At 43.0% G+C, this 21,780-nt stretch overlaps 6 protein-coding genes across 9 annotated transcripts in view; 3 read left to right on the forward strand and 3 right to left on the reverse strand.

Annotated features, from left to right (window-relative positions):
- The window catches only part of LOC105560995 (retinoic acid receptor RXR), a 92,725-nt gene extending 91,301 nt beyond the window's left edge, over positions 1-1,424 (reverse strand). The window contains exon 1 of the mRNA XM_012010599.1: positions 984-1,424. Within this exon, the coding sequence (XP_011865989.1) occupies positions 984-1,002 (19 nt within the window). The 5' untranslated portion in view covers positions 1,003-1,424. The remainder of the gene's footprint in view (positions 1-983) is intronic.
- A 94-nt stretch (positions 1,425-1,518) lies between these two features.
- On the forward strand, positions 1,519-3,406 carry LOC105560998 (uncharacterized protein C7orf26 homolog). The gene is made up of 4 exons (XM_012010602.1): positions 1,519-1,718; positions 2,074-2,695; positions 2,777-3,081; positions 3,163-3,406. The coding sequence occupies exons 1-4, from the start codon at positions 1,640-1,642 to the stop codon at positions 3,249-3,251; spliced, it is 1,095 nt and encodes a 364-aa protein (XP_011865992.1). The 5' UTR covers positions 1,519-1,639; the 3' UTR covers positions 3,252-3,406.
- Positions 2,983-6,238, reverse strand: LOC105560997 (ribosomal RNA-processing protein 7 homolog A). 2 transcript variants are annotated; one of them, XM_012010601.1, is made up of 6 exons: positions 6,046-6,238; positions 5,759-5,833; positions 5,356-5,682; positions 4,986-5,279; positions 4,809-4,894; positions 2,983-3,061 (listed from the first exon to the last, which is right to left on the reverse strand). In XM_012010601.1, exons 2-5 carry the CDS (start codon positions 5,796-5,798, stop codon positions 4,809-4,811), a joined length of 747 nt encoding a protein of 248 aa, XP_011865991.1. In that variant the 5' UTR covers positions 5,799-5,833; positions 6,046-6,238; the 3' UTR covers positions 2,983-3,061. The 2 variants fall into 2 exon arrangements, with proteins under 2 accessions (XP_011865991.1, XP_011865990.1); XM_012010600.1 differs by lacking the exon at positions 2,983-3,061 and having other exon boundaries at positions 3,347-4,894.
- A 1,928-nt stretch (positions 6,239-8,166) lies between these two features.
- Positions 8,167-11,346, forward strand: LOC105561000 (transmembrane protein 145-like). 2 transcript variants are annotated; one of them, XM_012010604.1, is made up of 5 exons: positions 8,941-9,224; positions 9,393-9,442; positions 9,532-9,958; positions 10,032-10,621; positions 10,725-11,346. In XM_012010604.1, the coding sequence occupies exons 1-5, from the start codon at positions 9,119-9,121 to the stop codon at positions 10,983-10,985; spliced, it is 1,434 nt and encodes a 477-aa protein (XP_011865994.1). In that variant the 5' UTR covers positions 8,941-9,118; the 3' UTR covers positions 10,986-11,346. The 2 variants fall into 2 exon arrangements, with proteins under 2 accessions (XP_011865995.1, XP_011865994.1); XM_012010605.1 differs by lacking the exons at positions 8,941-9,224; positions 9,393-9,442 and adding an exon at positions 8,167-8,929.
- A 637-nt stretch (positions 11,347-11,983) lies between these two features.
- Positions 11,984-13,079, reverse strand: LOC105561001 (FAD-linked sulfhydryl oxidase ALR). Its single transcript, XM_012010606.1, has 2 exons — positions 12,696-13,079; positions 11,984-12,451 (listed from the first exon to the last, which is right to left on the reverse strand). The coding sequence occupies exons 1-2, from the start codon at positions 12,777-12,779 to the stop codon at positions 12,056-12,058; spliced, it is 480 nt and encodes a 159-aa protein (XP_011865996.1). The 5' UTR covers positions 12,780-13,079; the 3' UTR covers positions 11,984-12,055.
- A 372-nt stretch (positions 13,080-13,451) lies between these two features.
- On the forward strand, positions 13,452-19,180 carry LOC105561002 (putative ATP-dependent RNA helicase DHX30). Of its 2 annotated transcripts, none has more exons than XM_012010607.1 (14): positions 13,452-13,714; positions 13,824-13,914; positions 14,676-14,793; positions 14,877-14,939; positions 15,024-15,090; positions 15,318-15,703; positions 15,788-15,981; positions 16,067-17,089; positions 17,222-17,563; positions 17,656-17,900; positions 18,012-18,237; positions 18,317-18,506; positions 18,595-18,668; positions 18,740-19,180. In XM_012010607.1, the coding sequence occupies exons 2-14, from the start codon at positions 13,865-13,867 to the stop codon at positions 18,954-18,956; spliced, it is 3,195 nt and encodes a 1,064-aa protein (XP_011865997.1). In that variant the 5' UTR covers positions 13,452-13,714; positions 13,824-13,864; the 3' UTR covers positions 18,957-19,180. The 2 variants fall into 2 exon arrangements, with proteins under 2 accessions (XP_011865997.1, XP_011865998.1); XM_012010608.1 differs by having other exon boundaries at positions 13,453-13,714; positions 14,682-14,793.
- Positions 19,181-21,780: the final 2,600 nt, after the last annotated feature.

Here is a 21,780-nt window from a genome sequence, read left to right on the forward strand (position 1 = left end):
TCGCGACGCGAAGCGGCGCGGCGCGGCGCGGCGCGGTGCGGCGCGGCAGGGTGGGGCGCGGTGCGGCGCGGCGGGGGACGCGGGGGCCGCCGGCCGGGAGCTCGGTCAGGCGATAATAATTCTCACGTGTGTGCCGCGCCGCGTTGTCAAACGACACCGTGACTCCGATTCGCCGCGTCGCGCGCGCCTCGGGCCTATGTAGGTTAAAGACACGCAGTTACGGCCGCGCGGCGTTGCGCAACCCGGAACGCCCGGTGCCAGTCGCACTCTCTCACGGGTTACGGCTAGCCGATCGCGGGGAAATGTCGCCGCGCCGCGCGTCGCTTTCTCGCCGGCTGCTCTCGACGGCGAGAGGAGACCGACGGTCGAGCGCCGCGTGCGGGCGGACTGCCGTCTCGGGTTTCTCGTTCAACGGCGCTCGTTCCACCACGTGCCCGTGAGCGATCCGCAGGATGATGCCCTGGAGGCATAACGCGCGCGCGCGCGCACTCTCCTTTCTCTGTCTCTCTCTCCGTTCTGGTCAGACGCGGTCGAGGCGCGCGAGCAAGACGGCGAGAACGCGGGGGAGGCGCGGGAGGCGAGAGTCGGGGAGAGAGAGAGAGAGAGAGAGAGTGAGAGAGGAAGGAAAGAGGCGGAGGAGAGAGAGAGGAGGACGACGCGCTGGTACAGTCGCGGCCAAAAGCGCGCCGCGTGACATAGATTCGATCGCGACGGCGATTTTTACGCGAGAGACCGCGTGCGGTCGACGGTCCGCGCCCGCGACCTCGGCGGCCGGGTCGGCCGTCAAACCGAGGGGCCGACCGGGCGCGCCGAGACGTCGTCGGCCGGCGAACGCGGTCACTGAACCAGTTGCCGTTTCGACCCTGACACTGCCATTGTCCCCGCGGGGGGCGTCGTATCGCGCGATCCGTGTCAGACGCAGCAATATTGGACCGCCGCCGCTTTTCCCACGCGGCCCGTCGGTATCCTCGCGGCCGACTTACCCCTGTCCGAGGACTCCATCGTCGCCTCTTGGCGAACGCTGCGCTCCCGGCTCCCGGTGTCCCGTCGCAAGGGCCTCCTAGGGTGCACGGCTCGCCTACGCGCGGCGCCGATCTCGCGCTTCCACGGCGCACGTGGAGAGATAGTCCCGCTCGTGGCTCACCGCGGCTGCACGCTCGGCGCACGGCTTGAAAATTTCTCACCACGGTATAAACATGGCCGGTCCGCGCACGGCCGCACGGCTCCCTGGCCTGTCACAATCTCGCGCGCGCGCTGAGGAGGGGGGTCGTTGAACCTTATCGCGGGTGCCGTAGACGGCGTCGCGGAAGGGCACCGGCCGCGCCGACTTTTTTTCCGGGCCTCCGGGGAAAAACGGCGTAGCTCGCCGCGGGCCTACGCGGTGGGCGCGACCTAAAAATAGATCACCAATTCGGCGGATTGTTTTGACTAATAACGCGCTTCGCAACCTACTCGCCGGTGGCGCCACTGCGCGGCCGAGGCGAGCCGGCGGCGTCGGCCGCGCCGCGCCGCGGCACGCCGGGCGGCGCGCCGTGCGCCTGACTTCCCGTAGTGCGCGTGCACGTAACCGCTGTCGAGGGCCGCGAGTCGAAACGGTCTGCCTCCCGGTGCTCGGTACGGCGACCGCGCGCGCTTCACCATGTCCGGGAACGACGCGAAGCAGGCCCTCAGAAAGCTGGACTTTCCCTACTGCGCCAGGGAAGCTCTGTGCAGAATCGGTACGCGTGCTATAGGTTATCTCGACTGTTTATCCTAGCTCTGTATCTCTCGAGACTCGTCGGCAGTTCTTGCGAACAGTCGCAATGTCGAAATTAAGATTAAAGTCCAAATTGTTCAAATTGAATTAGACAAGCGGGAAACGCACAGTCCTGACTTGGACGATTACACGATACGAAAGGGTAGGATTTGTTCGCTCTCGATACACCCGTGCCAACGATAATCGTACGATCAAAGTGCAATACTTACACATTGGAATGCCTTAATATCACGCGGCTGAAACGTATAGGTCTACACGCGATATCTTGGCCCTCTCTGAGCGATTTATTAAGTTTTCTTCGTTGTTCATTTTTCAAGAGGTACTCTGCTGCAGGCCTGGCAAGCAGGTGGACCTGCAAATGGATCTGATATCCGAGTTTGTGTTCGGGGAGGTGGAGAAGCGGAAGAAACGCAACATGACGATGGCGATACAGGAGCTGCAGCTGATAGAGATCATGAGCGACTTCTTCCAGAGCCCGGGCGGCAGCCCGGCGGTGCGCAATGCCCTCTTCCTGTCGCTCTTCCCGGCGGACAGTCCCAGGCACAAGATCCTAGGTAACCTGGTATCGTTGGCAATCGCTACGCAAAACAAGGCGGTCCTAAACGCAGCTGGCATTTGGATGCAGCAGCTGGGCTCCACCTCGCCGCAGAGCGTAGGACTGGCGAGGCACGTGCTCAACGACTATTTTGTGCTCACCCCGAGGTCCATCGACAAGCTCAAGCAGCTGCCCGTGCTCGCGCCGCACTTCACCGCCAACCTGCTGACGGCGATAGGCGAGGTGTACGAGGACAAAGATCCGTCTACCGAGCTGCTCAGAATGGTAGGCGAGTGGATTGACGAGAATTCGAGCTTGCTGTTGACACCTCTGATGGACAATCCGGCGTTGCCCACTGGCGGGATCCCGATGGCACCGATAACGCCGATAGCGGGCTTGTTCAGGTCATTTCTTACGTCGCTTTGCACAGAGAGGCGAAAGACAAAAGCGTCCAACGTCCAATTATTCCTCTCCTTTATTTACAGATGGTGCATACTGAGTCCTCTGCGTTGTAACAGCACCGCGGAGAGCACGGAGAGTCTGGAAGAGTCGCGGAAATTTTATTCAAAGGTCCAACAGTTGCTCATGGACTCGGTGCTGCGGCTCAACAACAGCGGCAGCAACAAGCACGCGATCTCGGCGCAACATCTGGCGTCTACCACCCGTTTGTTGACGGCGAATCTGCAAAATCGTCCGAACGTCGACACGCCGTCGCGCGAACTGGCCATGGAACGGCTCGCGCAAGCCGTCAGCGCAGCCATGTCTGCGAACTGCATTTACGGAAATAAGCGTACGCGTCTCATATGTATACATAATGAAATGTGTACTCGCACGCATGTATTAAATATAACATTTATAACGTTGATTTCAGAGGAACTATTAGCCCTTCTGCAACCGTTGTCGTATCAGCACTTTTTGATAGAATGGACATTGCAAACTTATGCAACTAAGGCAGCCTGAGACGAGGATACGACAGCGACGGCGATAACGATAATGTAATTAATTTGATTAACGATATTCTAAGTTATTACTATGTTTGTACATAAAAAATGCAATTACTAGACTATTGTATATAATTTGTTTCGATAAGAAATAAAGAGTGTAATGAAACACAATAGTTTTGAATAATTTTACAATCGTATCCTAATTTCTACCCTTGTAATGATTACATCTCTATAATTTTCCTATTGTATTCCTATTCACAGCGGCTAATTTATATCCTTATAATTATTTGAACAGAATGGTGTAGCAAGTATGTACAACAATACTTTATACACTAGGACTGACACCTACCCATATGAATTTAGGCACAAGTAGAATACATATGCATTTTCCATACATGTATATGCAAAATGTACACTAGGAATCACTTATTTCCACATGAATTTGTGCACGTGACAACACATTTATACACTTTTCATATGCGTACATGGAAAATGTATATGTGTTCTCAGGGGTGTCCAGCAAACACAATGAAAAAAATCCCCTGACTTTTCCAGGTTTTCCAGAAGTCGGAATTAATTTTTCCCTGAACGTTTAGCGTAACTTTTTTCAAGATGCATCATTTGCGTACATTTGTATGGTAAATCAAGTGAATGTTAAATGTCGAAGTCCTTGAAATATTTTTCCCGGGAAACAAGAGTCCGGAATTTAAAAAGGTAAAAATTTAAATTGAAGCAATTATACCATCTATGTAGAATACATTGTGTAATAGGAACGAACATATTACAAACCATTCCAACCATTTATGATACCGTACGTGATCATGTATGATGCCTTCGTTTTGCTTAACTGCATTTTGTTTGCAACTTACTAGATAGTATTGTTTAGTAATTCATCTTTTTTTATAGTTTTTTCTCAGTTGAACACATTGAAATGAAACAACACGACGATGAAAATATAAATTACCGACCACGCTTATAAATAAATTGATGTTTAGCAAAACAGGAAATTAGTATACTGAGAGCCAAAGAGAAGTTTATTTTCTAGAAACTTTAAATTATGCAGAAAAAATGTTAAACGATGTAAAAAAATCCAGATAAATAGTAAAATTTCCTGACTTTTCCCTGACAATTCCCGGTTTTTCTGATTTCCCTGACCACTGGACACCCTGGTTCTACATGTGCTAAATTCGTACGGAAAGGCATCAATTTCGGAAATACAGTCTATCACGCGAGAGATTGTAGCTCTTGCTCACGAATATGTGCAGTGGCACATTATTAGAACAATGGAATGATACGCACGAATATCTATGCAACAATACTCCGAAATATTCTGAAAACTTGTTACAAGACGTCGGACAACCTTTCTGACCATAACTGTACAAGCGATTAATGAAAATAGACATCGAGGAAATAGGTAGCTTCGTACAACGACAAACGAATGAAGGACCGCTATTAATATTGCGATAACAATGATTCCTATAATTTTGATATCGTGTCCCAATTCATATCCTTATAGTTATTTAATTATTATCCCTACAATTTTACAATCATGTTCCTATCTACAGCTACATACCTAAAACGGCTTGAATGTCCGCTTTTGTTTCAGCTCCTGCAGTCTTTTCTTGTCCAGCTCAAACTTTTCCCGCAACTCCGCTAGATCTGAAAGCAAGAATCGCACAGATTAAGCGCAGTTCTAAAATGAAAGATCACGCCATGGGGGGAGTCTTGCGACGCGCGATTGTACACTTACTCTGCTTTTTCGCCTCGCGAATTTGAAAGGTATAAAAGTTCAGCAGTTGCTTCTTTTTACGCTCTTCCTTGCCCTTCACCTTGCTGATGGTGGACTCCTTTCTAGTCGGCGCAAATTCTCCCCTCTTCTTTGCACCTGTTACTGTAATCCAGCCGTCGTCGTCGTCGTCCTCTGCTTTGGCTTGCTCAAGGCGATCTTTTATTCTCTTATCGTAGGAGGCTATATACTCCTCGATGTTTGCTTTTATCAACTTTTCATCGTACTGTACAGTTGCGTTGTACTCGGCACACCATTCTGTAAATAATCAAACACGCAGATGTAGACATGCGAGAGACAAGTTATCTCTATGACGTTAAAAAGTACAGCTCACTTTCTAATCCCGTGACGCACGCGTCACCGCTCAACGAGATGACACAATCTGTTGACAGTTTGAGTGCTTTATTCAGTGAGGACTCTGTCTTGAAAACAATATGTCCAGTCTTGAATCCTTTTTCGGTCGTAAATATGACAGATTGTACGTCGCCGCAGAGACTGGCAAACGCGTGTCTCAGGCAATCCGCGGTTGCGTACGGCGGAACGTTCCGCACGAAGAGAGTCCGATTCCGGGGATACTCCGGTTCCTCCTTTTTCGCCGAGTGTTCTTTGATGAACAGCTGATGTTTGTCCGAGCTGTCTTCGGCGAAACGAATCCACAGCGCTGCGATTTGAAGCAACTCCGTTTAATGCGAGTCGGGATAGACGCATTTTCACGGTATACTGTAGCAACGACTTACTTTTATAGCTTCTCGAAGCATTCTGTGCTTTTGTGACCATCTTTTCTTTCGCTTGATCTCACTGGGTGTCCGAATCTATTCATAGCATGTGAAAAATCAAAGAGGATTAGACTGAAAGTGGACACGCATATAAAGATATCAAAAGAGATTGATTAAATGTTTAGAGTAACATAACTAAACTTGTATTTAAATGATCAAAAGAAGAAAAATTTTCGATCGGTAGTTATTAAACTGGATTACGAGCCGTCGTGTAAACGTGGTTTATACAAGTATGGTAAGATACTTGCCAGTCGGATAATGTCAGAAACGTCGAGAAAGAGAATTCAGGATTAGCTAACGGGGCAGAGAATGACCAGAGCTGTATTTAACACACTCGATAATAACGTATTCAATAAGAATACTCCTCGTAAACTAATGCAAAGCACGTGGGTGACGCGATGGACGCGACCCCTCCGTATGGTGATCGAACTACAAAAGTTGAATCGACGGCGTCGTGCGCGATTACGGCGCCGGCGATCGATATCACGTGACTCACGAGGGCCAATAAGAGGGCCGAGCTGGCACATGTGACCAGCGAGGGGACCGACAACCAATCCAGCTGCTCGAGTAAAGCGGGGAGCGCACACTTTGAACTGTCGCACACAAAATTGCATAGTTGCATATGCATAGCACAAGACCGTCTAGACCTTATGTACTTATGCAAAAGTGTGTGCTACCCGCTTGAGGCTCGGTTTCGCTAGTCCCAGTCTACAATAGAGATTTTAAACCCTAAGCCTTAAGAAATTGACTAATCACAGTCGTGTATTGTACTCATACTTGACCGTGATTGGCCAATCTCTTAAAGCTTAGGGCTTAAATCATCTATTGTAGACCGAGACCTAGAGTCCTATGTATTGATGTTATTTTTTGTATAATTTTGTAGAAACTATAATATAATTATTTAATAGGAAATCGATTATTATCATGTATGTATGTACACTAGGGCCGATAGAGTCAGATCTTGTATTCAAGATCGTTTTGAATTTCTAAAGTTGCTGTATGGAATATTTCACTGGCTACGGAATATCTAAAGATGATCTTAAGACGGTCTTGAATATAAGATCTGACTATGGCCGGTATTCATAGACAGATTTTATATTCAAGAGTGTCTCAAGATCATCTTTAGATACTCCATAGTCAATGAAATCCAAGATAGCACAAGACACTCCTATGAACATTTTACGAATATTCTTCAAGAATATTTGCAATATTCCACAGGCCATTTTTATATATTTACCTTATGTTCGTGGAACATTCGGCTGGCACTACTATAAATTTTCTTCGAATGTGAATAGAATAATCTATCGAATATATAGCGTGTCGGTTATACATGGTACAATCACCGATTTCACTGCCTTTTGCATAAGATAAGTGTATGACACAATAAACAATGTGCAATACATAAACTCGATGAATATTAAAAAATTATTCTGAACGAATATTCTAAAAACGTTCTTTGTTATAAATATACGATTTTTAATTGTAATAATCTATATATATTTATGGAATATTCTGAAATTAAGAATATTTGCACTCCAGAAGAATATTCATAGAACCATGTGCTATCTGGGATGTTCCATACAGCATCTTTAGATAAATTCAAAACGGTCTTGAATTATATAAGATCTGACTATGAATACCGACTTATGAATATCAGCCTAGGAATCACTAATGCCTTCCCACATGAATTTATACACATATCGACACATTTATACATTTTGCATATGCATACATGGAAAATGCGTATGGTTCTCCGTGTGCTTAACTTCATGCGGGAAGGCATCAGTGATTCCCAGGACGGTATTCATAGTCGCATCTTATATTCAAGGCTGTCTTAAGGTCATCTTTAGATACTCCGTAGCTAATGAAATGTTCCATACAACATCTTTAGAGATGTATACAAATTCAAGATGCAAGATAAATTCAAGACTGTCTTGTAAACGTAAGATCTGACTATGAATACCGGCCCTAGTGTACATGTTTCATCTTAACCGTATACACTTGCGAACTCGATTGTAAAACACATATCGTGACCGATATATTTCATATTTTGACCGATGTGACTAGCTGCAATGACTTCCGACATCAGACAACGACTTACGACATCTGTAGACCAGGTCGTGTTAAGAGACTAGCACGTTATATTATAGCGTACGCATTGATATTCCTTCGTCATTGTGTTGGAAGTAATCAATTCGATCAGCTAGCAAGAACACGACGCATTGCACATGCATACTACATGTCGCGCAAGCGACGTATACGCAAATGTCAGGGACACGCAAGCAATTAGCATGCACCCTCGACTCAAAAATATTCCTTTCTATTCTTTTTTCCTACCTCGTTCTCTAATAGATGAATTTCCATTTTCCTTTCCCTTTCCCGTTCGAAAATCTAACGCCTACACAATTATCCTGTTTTTCAAAACAGAAAGTGCGAGAAACGTCGAGGAATCTCAATTCAAACAATAAAGAATAAATTGGAGAAAAAGTTCTTAGCTATGCTATACCCTGTTTAAAATAACAGAATATCATCAGATTACATTAGTTTACATGCAATTTGATCACACTCTAATATCTCGAACAGGGTATTATCTTCCCAGCAAACACAAAGTAACAGTTACTAACTGTAAGTTAAAATTTCCTACTCAACAATATAACTGTTATATAACACGTACGTGTTATGTAACTGTTACTTTTGTGTTTGCTGGGTTAATTACACATTTCCCGTAGTCGAAACTAGTGTGAGAGAGGAAACAAGGAAATCAGAAACGTAGGAGGAATCGACGATAAACTCGAAACTTCCAGCAGGAAAGGGTTCCACTTTCCCTTTTTCTTTTCTTATTCGCAACGGCAATTTCGCGAATGTCGAGCCGTTTCGTGCGAATAATCCAATCGATAGACGAGTCATGGCACCGGGAGAAATATTGATCAAAGCAGCCGCTTGGCCGCTGACAGTGTGCGTCCGTGGCGATCGCGGGTAGTTATGTGCGGAGGAACGCTCGTCGCACGAGCGTCGCGCACCCGGAACTCGGCGAAGCTGGGCTTCCTGCTGCTGCTCCTCTCGATCGCACATCTGCCGTTGCTGCGACACGCCGATGCCAAGATACTCGAGGGCGAGCTGATAACAGACGAAGTAACCGCCAGGACGGGATCGATTTTATAAAAACATAAGATGGAATCGCGAGTCGTCCCCGCGGGGTTTCGATCCACGGCGCCGCGCGGCTCCTGCATGATCAATATTATAGCGCGACGTGTACGGGCAAAACGGAGTTTTCCACCTGCGGTCGGGAGCGATCTTGATTAAACGAGTGCGATTTTTTTAATGCGGATAAACGGGCGAGAATCGATGTTGAAGCAACAAGAAGGATGCAATCCTCATTTCTTTCTTCGTTATTCAAGTATTAGCAATTTAACGTTTCAATGTTTCTGTGAGTTATATAAATCTGATCGCAAGATTTCTAATATACATGTTTTATCAGAAAGATTCCCCGCTAGAATGCAGCGAGGGGAAAGATGTGGAAAATATTTCGATAATTATCGCGCGTGTTTATGCAATTGATATTGTCCCGCGTATTTTTACAATTAATGTGCTTTAGATACCGGCAACAATGCTGATCATTGCAGAAGCCGCTTTGCGCGGTGTTCGGTAAAGCAACGAGCTTTAATCATGCGTAAAATCGTTCGAAAAATAATAGGCGTTAATGCCAATAATATCGAGTAATGGTGATTTTTCAGAACTGGGCGTTCCTCGCGAGATTCTGTTTTTTAACGGAGAGTGGTACTTTTCGGTATCACTTCGAATTGGGGGGCGAGGAACGTAGTCTGAACGTCCTGCTGTACTACGATGGAGCGCACCAGTGGCCCACCGTCTATCCTTCCAACAAGACATGCTGGCAGAAGCAGAGTATCCTCAACATCGACTACGGTCAAATAATACCGTTGAACACGTCGCGGAGCTTGTTATCGGGATGCGTGGAGGGCGACAACGGCGTGGTGCAATGCGACAGCCAGAGGAGATTCATCTCGGCCCGACCGCGATGGTGGTTCATAGTTTTAGCCGACTGCGCTTCCAAGAAAGGCCTCAACGTCACGTACTGGATATCGCTGACCAACGCGCCGACCGGCGCATTCTGGAAGGAGCACTTCTCCGCGGACGAATTCTGCAAGTAATTTGACTTTCAATCGGCAGGTCACGAAGTAGCGTTCCTTAATCGCGGCCCGTTTCCGCTTTCCAGACATCCTGCCGCTGCTGATACCGACCGTCTGCATGTACATGATATTCGCCGTCCTGAGTTTCTACATAGCGCTGCAACTGCGCTCCAGGAGGCTGCTGCATATCTCCTACAAACTGTTCATGGCCTCCCTGCTCTGTCAATTATTGGGGGTGTCGTGCGAGCTTTACAGCTACGTCAATCTCGGCCTGAGAGGAGCGCCGGCGATGGACGCTTATCTGCTCGGCCTGCTCGCGGAGGCGTGCTCCGAGACCCTGTTCACAGTTCTCATGCTGCTGCTCGCCCTCGGTTACACGGTTACCAGAAGCGTCCTCACGTCGTCGCAGGTCCGATGGCTTGTGCTGTTTATCGGTTTCACCGCCCTTTTTCAATTGTCCCTGTTTGGCTACCAGTCCGAGGCATTCGATCCGGGGTTGGTGTTATACCTCTACGAGTCGCCGCCGGGCTACTGTTTAATCGCCCTTAAATTGATCGCCTGGTTCGTGTTCGTCACTCGCTGCTTCAAGACCATCCGAAAGTTACATACGAAGCTCCGCTTCTACTCTTCACTGCTCATCTTGGGATCGGTGTGGTTCCTCTTTCATCCAATAACGGTACGCCATATATGCCAAAAATGCTGATCTTGTTTAAAATAACCTTTGATCATAACGTATTCTACACACTCTGCAAAAACATCTCTCCTTCCTGTTTCTATAGATACTAATCAACACCATGTTCGTGGACGACTGGGTGAGAGAGAGCATGGCCAAAGCGAGTTCCATTTTCATCGTCTTCGTGGGTCACATAATGTTTTTATATGTAACTCGACCATCTGTGAACAATAAACGTTTTCCATTTCACATTAGGACGTTCCAGGTTGTGCCCATAGGTGGTCGCGGGCAGGATCACGGCTACGAGCCCGGCCCTCGAACGGCAGCTACCGCATTTACTATCTCACGGACACCAGCTTACTTCTAGTCAGTCACGACAAGTGTAGATAGATGAGGAAAACTAGCAAGTAGGAACGTGCAACCACTGGTGGAGTGCGCTAACTCGTCAAAGCGATTGTCGACGTGAAGCGATGGATGGCTATTGAAAAAAGGAAAAAGAAATTTTGTAATCAGTATATTTTTTTACTATACATGACGCGATGCAACGAACGTGCACGTATGCGCGTTGTACCTATCGAGGTGGAAATCCCAATTCAGATAGAATGTTACGAATTAAATAATACTGAATTGCCATTGGCAAGCGCTTAGTATGTAAGTAGTTTCGAACCTATACGACTTTTCTCTTATCTCACAAAGATATTCGTAATAAAGCGCATGATGCAATTTCACATTCTCGCCTCTCATTTTTATAGTAAACAGACTTATCCTATGATGAGATTTTTCAAAAACGACCTACACTGGCCAATGTTTTTATTCAAAAAACAAACGACGTTTCGGCCCCGGATTTGGACCCTCTTCATGTAATCTGTTCACACAATTGTTACTGATCTCATGTCGTTCATTTGGCCAATATCGTTATGTCAATAAGATATTAGTAAAAAAATTATCGCACTCTTTGGTTGAAGAGTGCAGAGTCGATTGAAGTTGCATTATTACTTGTAAAACACAAGTAAAAGGATCGAGAGATGTGTTAGACGAGATGTCGGGTTGAACTGACGAGTGACAAATACAGTTACCAAGAGACATGCGCTGGACAGGAGAGATCAAGTTGAACGAAACGTCGTTTGTTTTTTAAATAAAAACATTGGCCAGTGCAGGCAGTTTTTGAAAAACTACATATCATTGGTTTCATACTACTGGCGATATTAAATCTATTTGTGAGACTTATCCTACTTTCCCAGAAAGTAAACAGAATGTGGAAAGCATTTTAAGTATCGCTGTTAATTTCCATTTTGACGTTTCCTTATGTGTACATCGCACCGACGATTCCGAGAGCGATAGGCCGTTCAATGAAAGAGCCCACAATAATTATTTACACGATAATTCGTATTGTATTCAGGTCCCATTGTACATTCAAACGACTATTATTGCTATCTGTCAATCGCAAGAACCGTCCAGCCAGCCGTCTCTCCACCTCTGATTAACTAGCTTGCAGTCAAATTCCGGCTTGCCGAGCTTCTTGTTTACCCCGTTGTGTATTCTGCACAGCCACTGGCTCAACTTCTCCTGCGACCCGGTCTCCGGCGGCAAGTGTTTCAACTGCTCCTGCAGGTCCTCCGCGCACACGTTGCACGGATAGAATTTAGAAAACGTGTGAAAAAAGCTGTTCATGTCGACCTTCTGCCTCTCGCTCGGCTTGTCGGGATAGTACGCCGCCATGGTGTGCAGGAAGGCCCAGGTCTTGGAGCCCAGCTCATCCTTGTCCAGAGGACAGTCCTGCCGAGTGCCGCTGTTCCCGGCAATCGGCGTTTGATCCTGCTTCTTCTGCACCCCCTGAGAGAAAACGCAGTGCGTAAGACCGCAATCGTCGCGACGCAAATTCTACAGCGACGAGAATGAGGAACAGTCGTCGCGCAGGAAACGTAGTTCTATAAGATTAGTCATCGTAATGGACTTCCCTTGCGAAACAGCAATCAAAAGCGGGGAAGGACCGTCGCGCGGGAGTCTGACGAAACGAGACCCGACACTTGAGCGATACGCGACGACGAGACTCGCGTCGATAAGCAGCCCGGCTCACCTTCTCCGAGTCGTAGACCTCCTTCTGGCGTTTCGCCCACGTGCGGAAGTCCACGCAGGCGCGACACGGCTTCTCCTGCGACATCCTCTCCGCGCCTCGGGCCCGTGAAGATCCTCAAGTGTCACCGCCGGCAAGTTAACGTAGCTCGCACGTGCGACATAACCTCTCGCGCCGCTCGCGAGACGAAGGCCGGCGACGTCCGTGAGCGCTTGTCCCTACGCTCGCGCGTGTCAATCGCGCATTATGCGATCGAAGCGAAGCGAACGTGCGGCAGCATGGTGAGAGACATGTCTTCAAAATACTGGAATTTTTGCACGGCTGCCGCAGCGGACGACCCGCTCCATGACGTAACCTAACTTGGCCCAACCTGACCCGAGGCGGCATAGCGGGTGGCGCGTTGGCGCAGGAGAATATCGCATCGATAGCGATTGATAGCGATTCTATAATTCTATTCGCGCCGAGGACCCGGCGAAGCTGCGTGTCGCGCCCGACAATGTCCTTTATTTTGTAGACTGTACTCTCGTTAGCGGGACGCATCGTTCGATTGTATCATTTCTCTGGATCATTTCAATTCGTGTGCCGCGACCAAATCAGTCCTGTCGCAATACACGCGGCTATTTTTATTTTATTTACGGACAACAAACTGTTTGTTAAAACGACACCTAGTAATGCTCGCCTACTGTTGGCCCTTTCTTGTTATTAGCAAGTGCAATGCCCATTGGTTTTAGTTTTTACTAGCAGCGACTCTTTCAGTTACCGGCGCCCACAGGCGGCCCAGGCCGACCGCATTGGCGCGTTCTCGCGCGCCACATTGTATGCTCGTGCAATTTCTCGGAGGATTACGACGGGCATCGTTCGAGCGTCGAGGTAACGCGCGTCCATCAACCGGCACGTTTCGGATGAAAATAATAGCGCTCGAGCGTCCCACGTGGATAAGTACGCCTCGACGATATTTCCCGGTGCCGTGCAAGCGCTGCCACGAACGGCCAGGAGCATTTCGTTCGCTCTGATCGCGGAGGGTGAGGGACCTAACCTCGACGAGCCACGGCCACGTGAGCCGATCTCTGTCGGAGAACTTGCTCGAATCTTTAACATATTCTGAAAGCACGTTCCTCTTTTTTTTTCCAGGGAGTAAATATACACGAGGTAGAGAGGAATAAAGCGCGAGGATGTCAGGAGCGTTTCTGATACTTGCTGGACGAAGATCAACGTGTAGCTGGTACGCAACAGTGATACATGTTGCTCCGTTAGACTCGCATTCCTCGGTTTTATTTGTATTGCGGATTCGTTGCCTGGCGATCGCTCGAATAGATTTAGTTTCGCTCTTTATGCAGTAGCAGTTGGTGTAAAGCTTGAAAATGGAATTTGCAATACTCCCAGACAACATGCATGTCTAAACGACGTCTTAAAAACGTCTTACAAGAGACGTCTTTAAGATTTTACTGAAAGACGTCCGTAAGACGTCAGAAAAACGTTCTTATGACGTCTTATAAAGATGTCTTTAAGTCTTAAACATAAAATATATATATTCTTTTATAGTAAGTCAAATTTAATGTTCCATGATTGTGACGATTCAGTTGTGTGGTTTGTGATTTGCAAGTGCTCAAATTTTATGTCAGGAAGTTTGAAATAGCTGCTGTTCTGAAACAGGTTTATCCTAAAAACACAAAAATTAAGAACGTCAGATATGTCTATAATTACACGTCTCAAAGACGTTTTAGAATTGTTTTGAAGATGTCTTAAACATCTTTAAAATGTATTTAAGACATTTCTAAAACACGTCTTTAAGACAAGTCTAAAAGACGTTGGAAATTGGGACATAAGACGTCTCAAAGACGTCAAAAAGATGTCTCTGAAAATTTTGTGAGACGTCTAACAGATGTCTTTAAGACGACACAATGTTGTCTGGGAATTAATTTAAGTCGCGATGAATCGCCCACGTTGTTTATGCAAGAGAATAAACGAGCAATTTTATTACAGGCTTCAGCAGGGATGTCGCGTGGCGTATTTGTATAAAAATGCGACCAAAGACTTGCGTGCGCATAGCGTGGCGCGGTACTGCGTTTCTGTGAACGGCCAAGATAAACCTTTGTCTCAGGTACGTATAAAGGCGTTAACTGTTAAGTACTTTACAAAGAATCTTTCTGAATAAGAGACTACTTTGCCATTTCAATATTGCAGGGAAAGGAATATAAAGATGTGGAAAACAAAAGTTTACACGTTAGATTGAAAGAATTAGCAGAGGTAAGCAGTTTGTACTGAATCGTATGTGAATATTACAAGTTTGAATAAAATTTCGATTATTAAATACGACAACAATTTTAACAGCAAAATCCATTTGGAGGAAAGCACGTTAAGGGTCTGAGGATTAATAGAGAAGCCATAATCCAAAAAAGTATGTATAAATCAGTTTTGAAATATTACAGGATGATTTAGAATCTAGCGAATAGAAACCGAGTTAAAAATAATTTATTATCTCAAATACAAACTTACCGTGTATTTACTTATTAACTCGAGTATAACTTGAGAAATAAATTTGTTTATGCAATTATAATATACCGCACAATTTATATCTAGTTCATTTTATCAATTTGTATATAATAAAATTACCAAAAATTGCAGGAGTGGAACGTTTGTACCCGCAAGCAAAGTCTTCTTTGTTATCTATTTATGCAGTAGTAGGTCATGAACTCGGTGATCCAGCAGTTTTAACTTCAAGTGTTAAGAACATTACTGCAAATAAAACTAAGCGATGGGAAGTTGCCTTTAATGTTAGATGGCCAGAAGTTATGTCCTTTAAAGAAACTGGTAAAACCAAAGCACTCGCTTCGAAAAATGCAGCTATGAAATGCTTGCAGTGGTTAGAGATGAACAACAAATTGAACAACGGCAAACCGATTGTTTATGATAAGGAGGTAATGAGGGACATGCAACATAAGCCCGTTGAATTAAATGTCACTCCTGAAATGTTAAACAGTATGTCAGACTTGATCAAGACTTACGACACGGTAAGATGCTGCATTACAATTTTTAACGTAACAGTATCTCATTGGTATATTCAACATTTGTTTTAATGTGTGCGATGTATTCAGGAAATACGGAGTCTAGCATTACAGCAAAGGTCTTTCAGCACTCCTCGGGTACTGCATCAGACTAGGACTGACGTCCATCCAATACTTGGACCAAATACTCACACGGACACCTTCCATCGTAATGAACTATTGAAAGGAAGATTACTGGAAAGATCTATCGATGACGCCGTCACTTTACCGATCCACGAGTTTAAGTATGAAAGATTCCTGTTTCGCATTTACATTGTACGCATATAACGTGCTTCGTTAGTGTCAAAGTGTACGTTATTTATTTTACAGAGATGAAATTCTCTCCAAGCTTGAGAGCAATCGAGTTCTATTGGTAGAAGGCGACACCGGTTGTGGCAAAACTACGCAAGTTCCTCAATTTATATTCGACACTTTCGCGGGTAACGGGAATGCCACAGATTGCAATATATTGATATCACAGCCACGTAGAATCTCGGCGATCTCTCTGGCGGATCGCATCGCATACGAAAGAGCGGAGAACGTCGGGGACGTTGTGGGTTTTCATGTGAGATTAGAACATCTGCTGCCGGAGCAACTCGGCACGATGGTTTTTTGCACCACCGGTATACTGTTGAGAAAATTGCAGAGCAATCCCGGTCTGGTGGGGTGCTCGCACGTCATTTTGGACGAGGCGCACGAGCGCCAGATCGACACCGACATGCTCATGATTCTGCTCAAGAGAGCCCTGAAGAAAAATCCTAATTTAAAAGTGCTGATAATGTCGGCGACTATAAATACGCACATGTTTCAACAGTATTTCGATTGTCCCGCTGTACGAGTACCAGGTAGACTGTACTCTGTAAAGATGCATTTTCTGGAAGATATCGAGCACCTTCCGAATATCCACAAGTACAGAACATATGTGAACTCGAGTCGTCACGAGGACGAAGAATCTGACAAGCTTTCAGTTGATTTTGGGAAAATGGTACAGCTTATAAAATGGATTTCTATGCATAAGCCGCCCGGCGCTATTTTGTGTTTCTTGCCAGGGTGGCATGAAATCACGAAGGTGCAGAGTATGCTCGAGGATACGTCATCCTACACCCAAAAGCATTTGATTTTGCCGATGCACTCTAAAGTGTCGCACAACGAACAGCGCAAAATCTTCAAACATACCCCGGAGGGTGTGCGGAAAATTATCTTGGCCACGGACATTGCTGAAACAGGCATTACGGTCAGCGACGTGGTTTACGTTGTAGATTCCGCCATACGAAAGGAATCGCGATGGAACGATAACAAAGATTTACCTTGCATAAGCAACCGCTGGGTCTCTCGGGCAAACGTTTTACAGAGGTAATTAAACATGTTGCACTGTTATAAAATTAATATTCTAATTTGAGGAAAGAAGCATAAATATAAAAAAATGCATTTAAATACTGCTTAAAAAATAGTTTTCATTAAGATAATAATTCACTTGTTATGCAGAAAAGGGAGGGCTGGACGAGTTAAACCTGGCGAAAGTTATCACTTAATTTCCAAAAAAGAATATGAGAAATTAGAGGCGCATCCAGTACCGCAGTTGTTATGCAATCCGTTGGAGAAAGTAATTCTTGACAGTAAAACATATACCGACGAGAAGGCAGAGCAATTTCTGGGTGGATTTTTGGAACCGCCCACATCAGCTGCAATACAGAAGGCACTGAGGTACTTGGTAAATCTCGGAGCTATGGACAATGAGGAGAATCTTACGGCTCTAGGCAAACGAATAGCGCATTTCACAACATATCCTAAGTTTAGTAAAGCCATGGTATATTCTTCAATCTTCAAGTAAGTTTAAGCAGTAATTTGGACATTAATTTCAATCAGTCGTCTTCCGATTATTTTTCCTGTATTATATTTTCGTTTTCCCAATACAACAGCTGTGTGCATCCTGTGGTAACAATAGCCAGTGTTTTCTCTAACGAGGACTCTCTTTTTTACGATGTACTGAATAAAAAGTCTGAGATCAGGGAAAATAAAAGATTGTTCCACCCATCCAGCGACCATATGGCGATGGCTTGGTTGTTCAAGCAATGGTACACACATAATGAAACAAGTCCGCACTTAATATTGTCATTTTGTAGAAAGATGAATCTCCGACCGCTCAAAATACAAATACTGAGTCGTAAGTAATATTAATATTGTACATTATAAGTTACTACTATATGTGCATATTCAGTCAAATTCTCCTTTCTATCGATTGACCTTTTTTTTAAACTACATCGTAATTTTGCAGAGATACGAAATACATTTATCCAGCAGTTGACCGAATGCCGCCTGTTGGACAAAGACATGTTGTATTACGATTATAGTAAATCTAACGTCGAAGCAAATAAATTTGAAAATTGCGACGAGCTGGTGCAAGCTGTATTGTATTCTGCTACGCAGCAATTTATAGAACATCAAGATATGGGGTTTAAGAACGGAATTGTGAGGAAGGGCGTTAACAAACTTCAAACACAGTAAGCGAATTTTGCGTAATCGCGGACTCAAATTTAGAGGCAATTTATAGTAATTTCATTTATAATCTCATTCTAACAGAGGTCGTGCTACGGCTGTAATTTCGGGGGAAAGTGTCAATTACAAGCGAAAAGTTTGGCCGAGTTCTTTCTTGACGTATTTTAATGCTGCTCACTGCGAGATGAGACGTAGCACGGTAATTCGTGAAACAAGCATGATATCACCTTTGACGGTATTACTTTTTAGTCAACAAAGGATTCAATATCACGAGGTAATACATAATTAAATCTTCTAATTGAACGCAACTGTGGCGAAGTGAACAACATTACATAATTTATAACACATTTCACGGTTTTTAGTTGGATGATAACAGAACAGAAATTGAGATCAATGTTAATGCGCGACACACTTTAAGATTTGCTTGTGATAACGAGTGAGTATTTTTAACTTTCTTTTCTTTAATATCTAATAATCCGCTTAAAATCTTTGCCTTTTTTCCCATAGAACTGCTGATGTACTCTTGAAATTCAGAGACATTACGTGGACTCTTGTGCAGTACTTATTGGAGACTCAAGGAGTCTCCGAACATAGAAATAATTTTAATTCAAAACAAATAATTGAGTACAAAGAGAGAGTATTCCAAACTCTTGCAGAGCTCTTGCACATGTCAGCTGCACCTATAGAAAATATTGAAAAAGCCAAAAGAATTTCTGTAGATTAAATATGTATAATAGGACGAATTTACATAATAATGATTTTGACACTGTAACACTATTTCGGTCGACATAGCGTTGCTTGTGATTTATTCTTATTGTTAAGTACCTGTTGTATATATACATATTGTATATAAGTGTGTTTGAAACAATACCTATGAGTATAGATCGACAGCTTTACGTATATATATTTAACAGAGTCTAAACAATAAATAATCAACTATTTGAATAATAAAGAACTAATTCTTTCTCGACAAAAATTACTCCTCTCCTCCATTTCTTGTTGCATGCTTGGTTTTTCACGTTCAATCTACGAGAAACATTGAAATTACCGAAACTGTTGAGTTTTCGAGAAGAGAAGCTTTAGGAGAACATAACTAAAGGCGAGGAAAGTCATTAATTGAAATTTTAAACATTACAATTGTAAATAAAAAACTGGGTGTTAATGTTACAAGTAATTATACATGATCGAATTTTGTATAACGGAAAGAATGTGGATTAAATATGTTTGCAGGAGTAACGCACGCATTAAATACTGCACTTTTGTCGTTAAGTTTTTTTTTATAAAATAGTAAGAATTTGTTACATATATATGTACAATCACAATGTGATGCTTGTCGTAACTAGGACAACGTCGCTTCAATTAAATACTACGAGACGTTCAACAATGTTTTGTTACGCTATAAAAAAGTCACAATTATCATTTGATATGTTAAAAGACATGTAGCTCTCAAATCGCTTCGATAATATATATTTCGTGCGAAGCGCTCTTGACGCACCCGAAACCTACCGACACCAACTCGCGCCGTAGTGGCCGAGTAATTATAAAAATTTGTTCCCATAATCTTTTATGCTACATTACGATCGTTTTTGGGGGGGGGGGAGGGGGGCATTTGAACAAGGTACAAGACCCGATTCGAAAATTTGGATTCAATACTTTCAATACTTAATAAATTTAAGAGCAATATTATTAATAATTTAGTAAATATCGTATAATTTAACTGAATTAGGTAAGTCATAACGTAATATGTATTGTCATGAATATCGTTTTCATTAAATTTCAATGATTGTTAACACGATAAATTGGCGCAGACCTTTCGATCGACACGATAAATTGACGCGGAATATTAATAAAATATAAATGAATATAACATACATGTATCTCTTGTTCATGTGCTCGCGAAAATATTTACGATCATAACGGCATATATACATTCGTGTATTACATTACTTCAGTTAACATTCCATAAAATATATGTATGTTAAAACAGAATATCGTAAAATCATATTAAATAGTATATGTAAATGCAATTAACGGTCATATATTAAGTCTATCTTGAATATTTACATTTGGCAGGTACATGGAAGCGTGCGCTTCTAATGCTACAACAATTCTAAACAGAGCAGATAGAAATATATTAATTTAAGTTATTAAATATTAAATAGAAAATTTTTGCAAACAAAATAACTAATAACGTGGAAAAATATATTATTTCGCTTTTATGTAAATCACTTGCATTACTAGCGATAAATAAATCTTAAATACGATGATTATCATGAAATAAAATTTACGAAGATAAGTTCGCAAATTGTGTTGCATAATACACGCAACTTTTGTATTAATGTTATATGTTGTCTTGTTCCAGCCTGTATATTAAATTAATTGACTATATTAAGAGACAGTGAAAATATTCCAGTCCATGCTGGAAATTATTTCTTAATAACTGCAGCAATTATCTAAAATAATTTTGATAGCAATTGAAAATACGAGAAAAGGGGAGTAGAAACAATAACAATAGTTATCATAGCATCTGTAGTAATATCAGAAAAGTGTATAAAATATTAATACCTTTTTGGCAAGATATCATTACTCTTGACTTATTTACACATAAATTATTCTCCCGTGATTAACTTTTCCAAACAAGTAAATCTTTACAAACGGTAAAATGGTTATAAACATCTCCTAGAAAAACGATGTTAAAATCATTCGTAATAAAACAACAATATCTTATATAAATAATTAATTAAGTATTTTACCTTCGTGTTGTCGTACTCTTGCAGCAACAATCATTGCGTTTTCTGTGAATATTCATTGTCATAATAATTCTAAATTTATCGTACCTATTTACTTAACGTATGATTTGTGCAGTTTTTTTTAATTATTATAGACTAATATTGCACTTCCGGCCGATGATGCGTCCCGCATATCGTTTCGATTGCAGCAACTACGATGATTTCGATCTAAACGCAGTCGATCAAGAAACATGTATAAGCGTTTTCATCGTTATCTATGATAAAAACATTATCACTTTTTCCATGAAATTATTCTACAAGTCTTGTGTAACACATTAATTAATCAAAAGTAATAAATATAAACAAATTCATAAATATATGTATGCAATTCGTAAAAAACCTATTTTACGGAATGAGCAACTATTGAAAAAGTCTCTTTCATATAGTACACATTTTTCTTTAAGGATGTATTGGACGTACAATCTTAGACAAAAGAGTATGAAATTGGAAATACTTAAATATCTACTCTTAACACATAGTAAATCTAGATGTAAGAAGCTTGAACGATAGTTGGAGTCTTATTTGTACTCCTACAAAGGTATTTTTCACTTTACAAATGTTTTTTCCTGAATTATTTGCGATTTTTTTCACTTATGAGCCTAAACTTTTGATAGTGAAAATACTCTGATTTCAATTCTTAATAACGTCAAATATTTTCAAAACTAAAAAATTCGTGCCGACAGCACGAATATCTCAAGTTATATTTTATTATAATATATTTTATTTCTTTAAAACGGTGCAGTAAAGACTATTGAAACT

Source organism: Vollenhovia emeryi, unplaced genomic scaffold (assembly GCF_000949405.1).
Source record: "Vollenhovia emeryi isolate VEMERY1.0 unplaced genomic scaffold, V.emery_V1.0 DF939215.1, whole genome shotgun sequence".
Taxonomy (NCBI): domain Eukaryota; kingdom Metazoa; phylum Arthropoda; class Insecta; order Hymenoptera; family Formicidae; genus Vollenhovia; species Vollenhovia emeryi.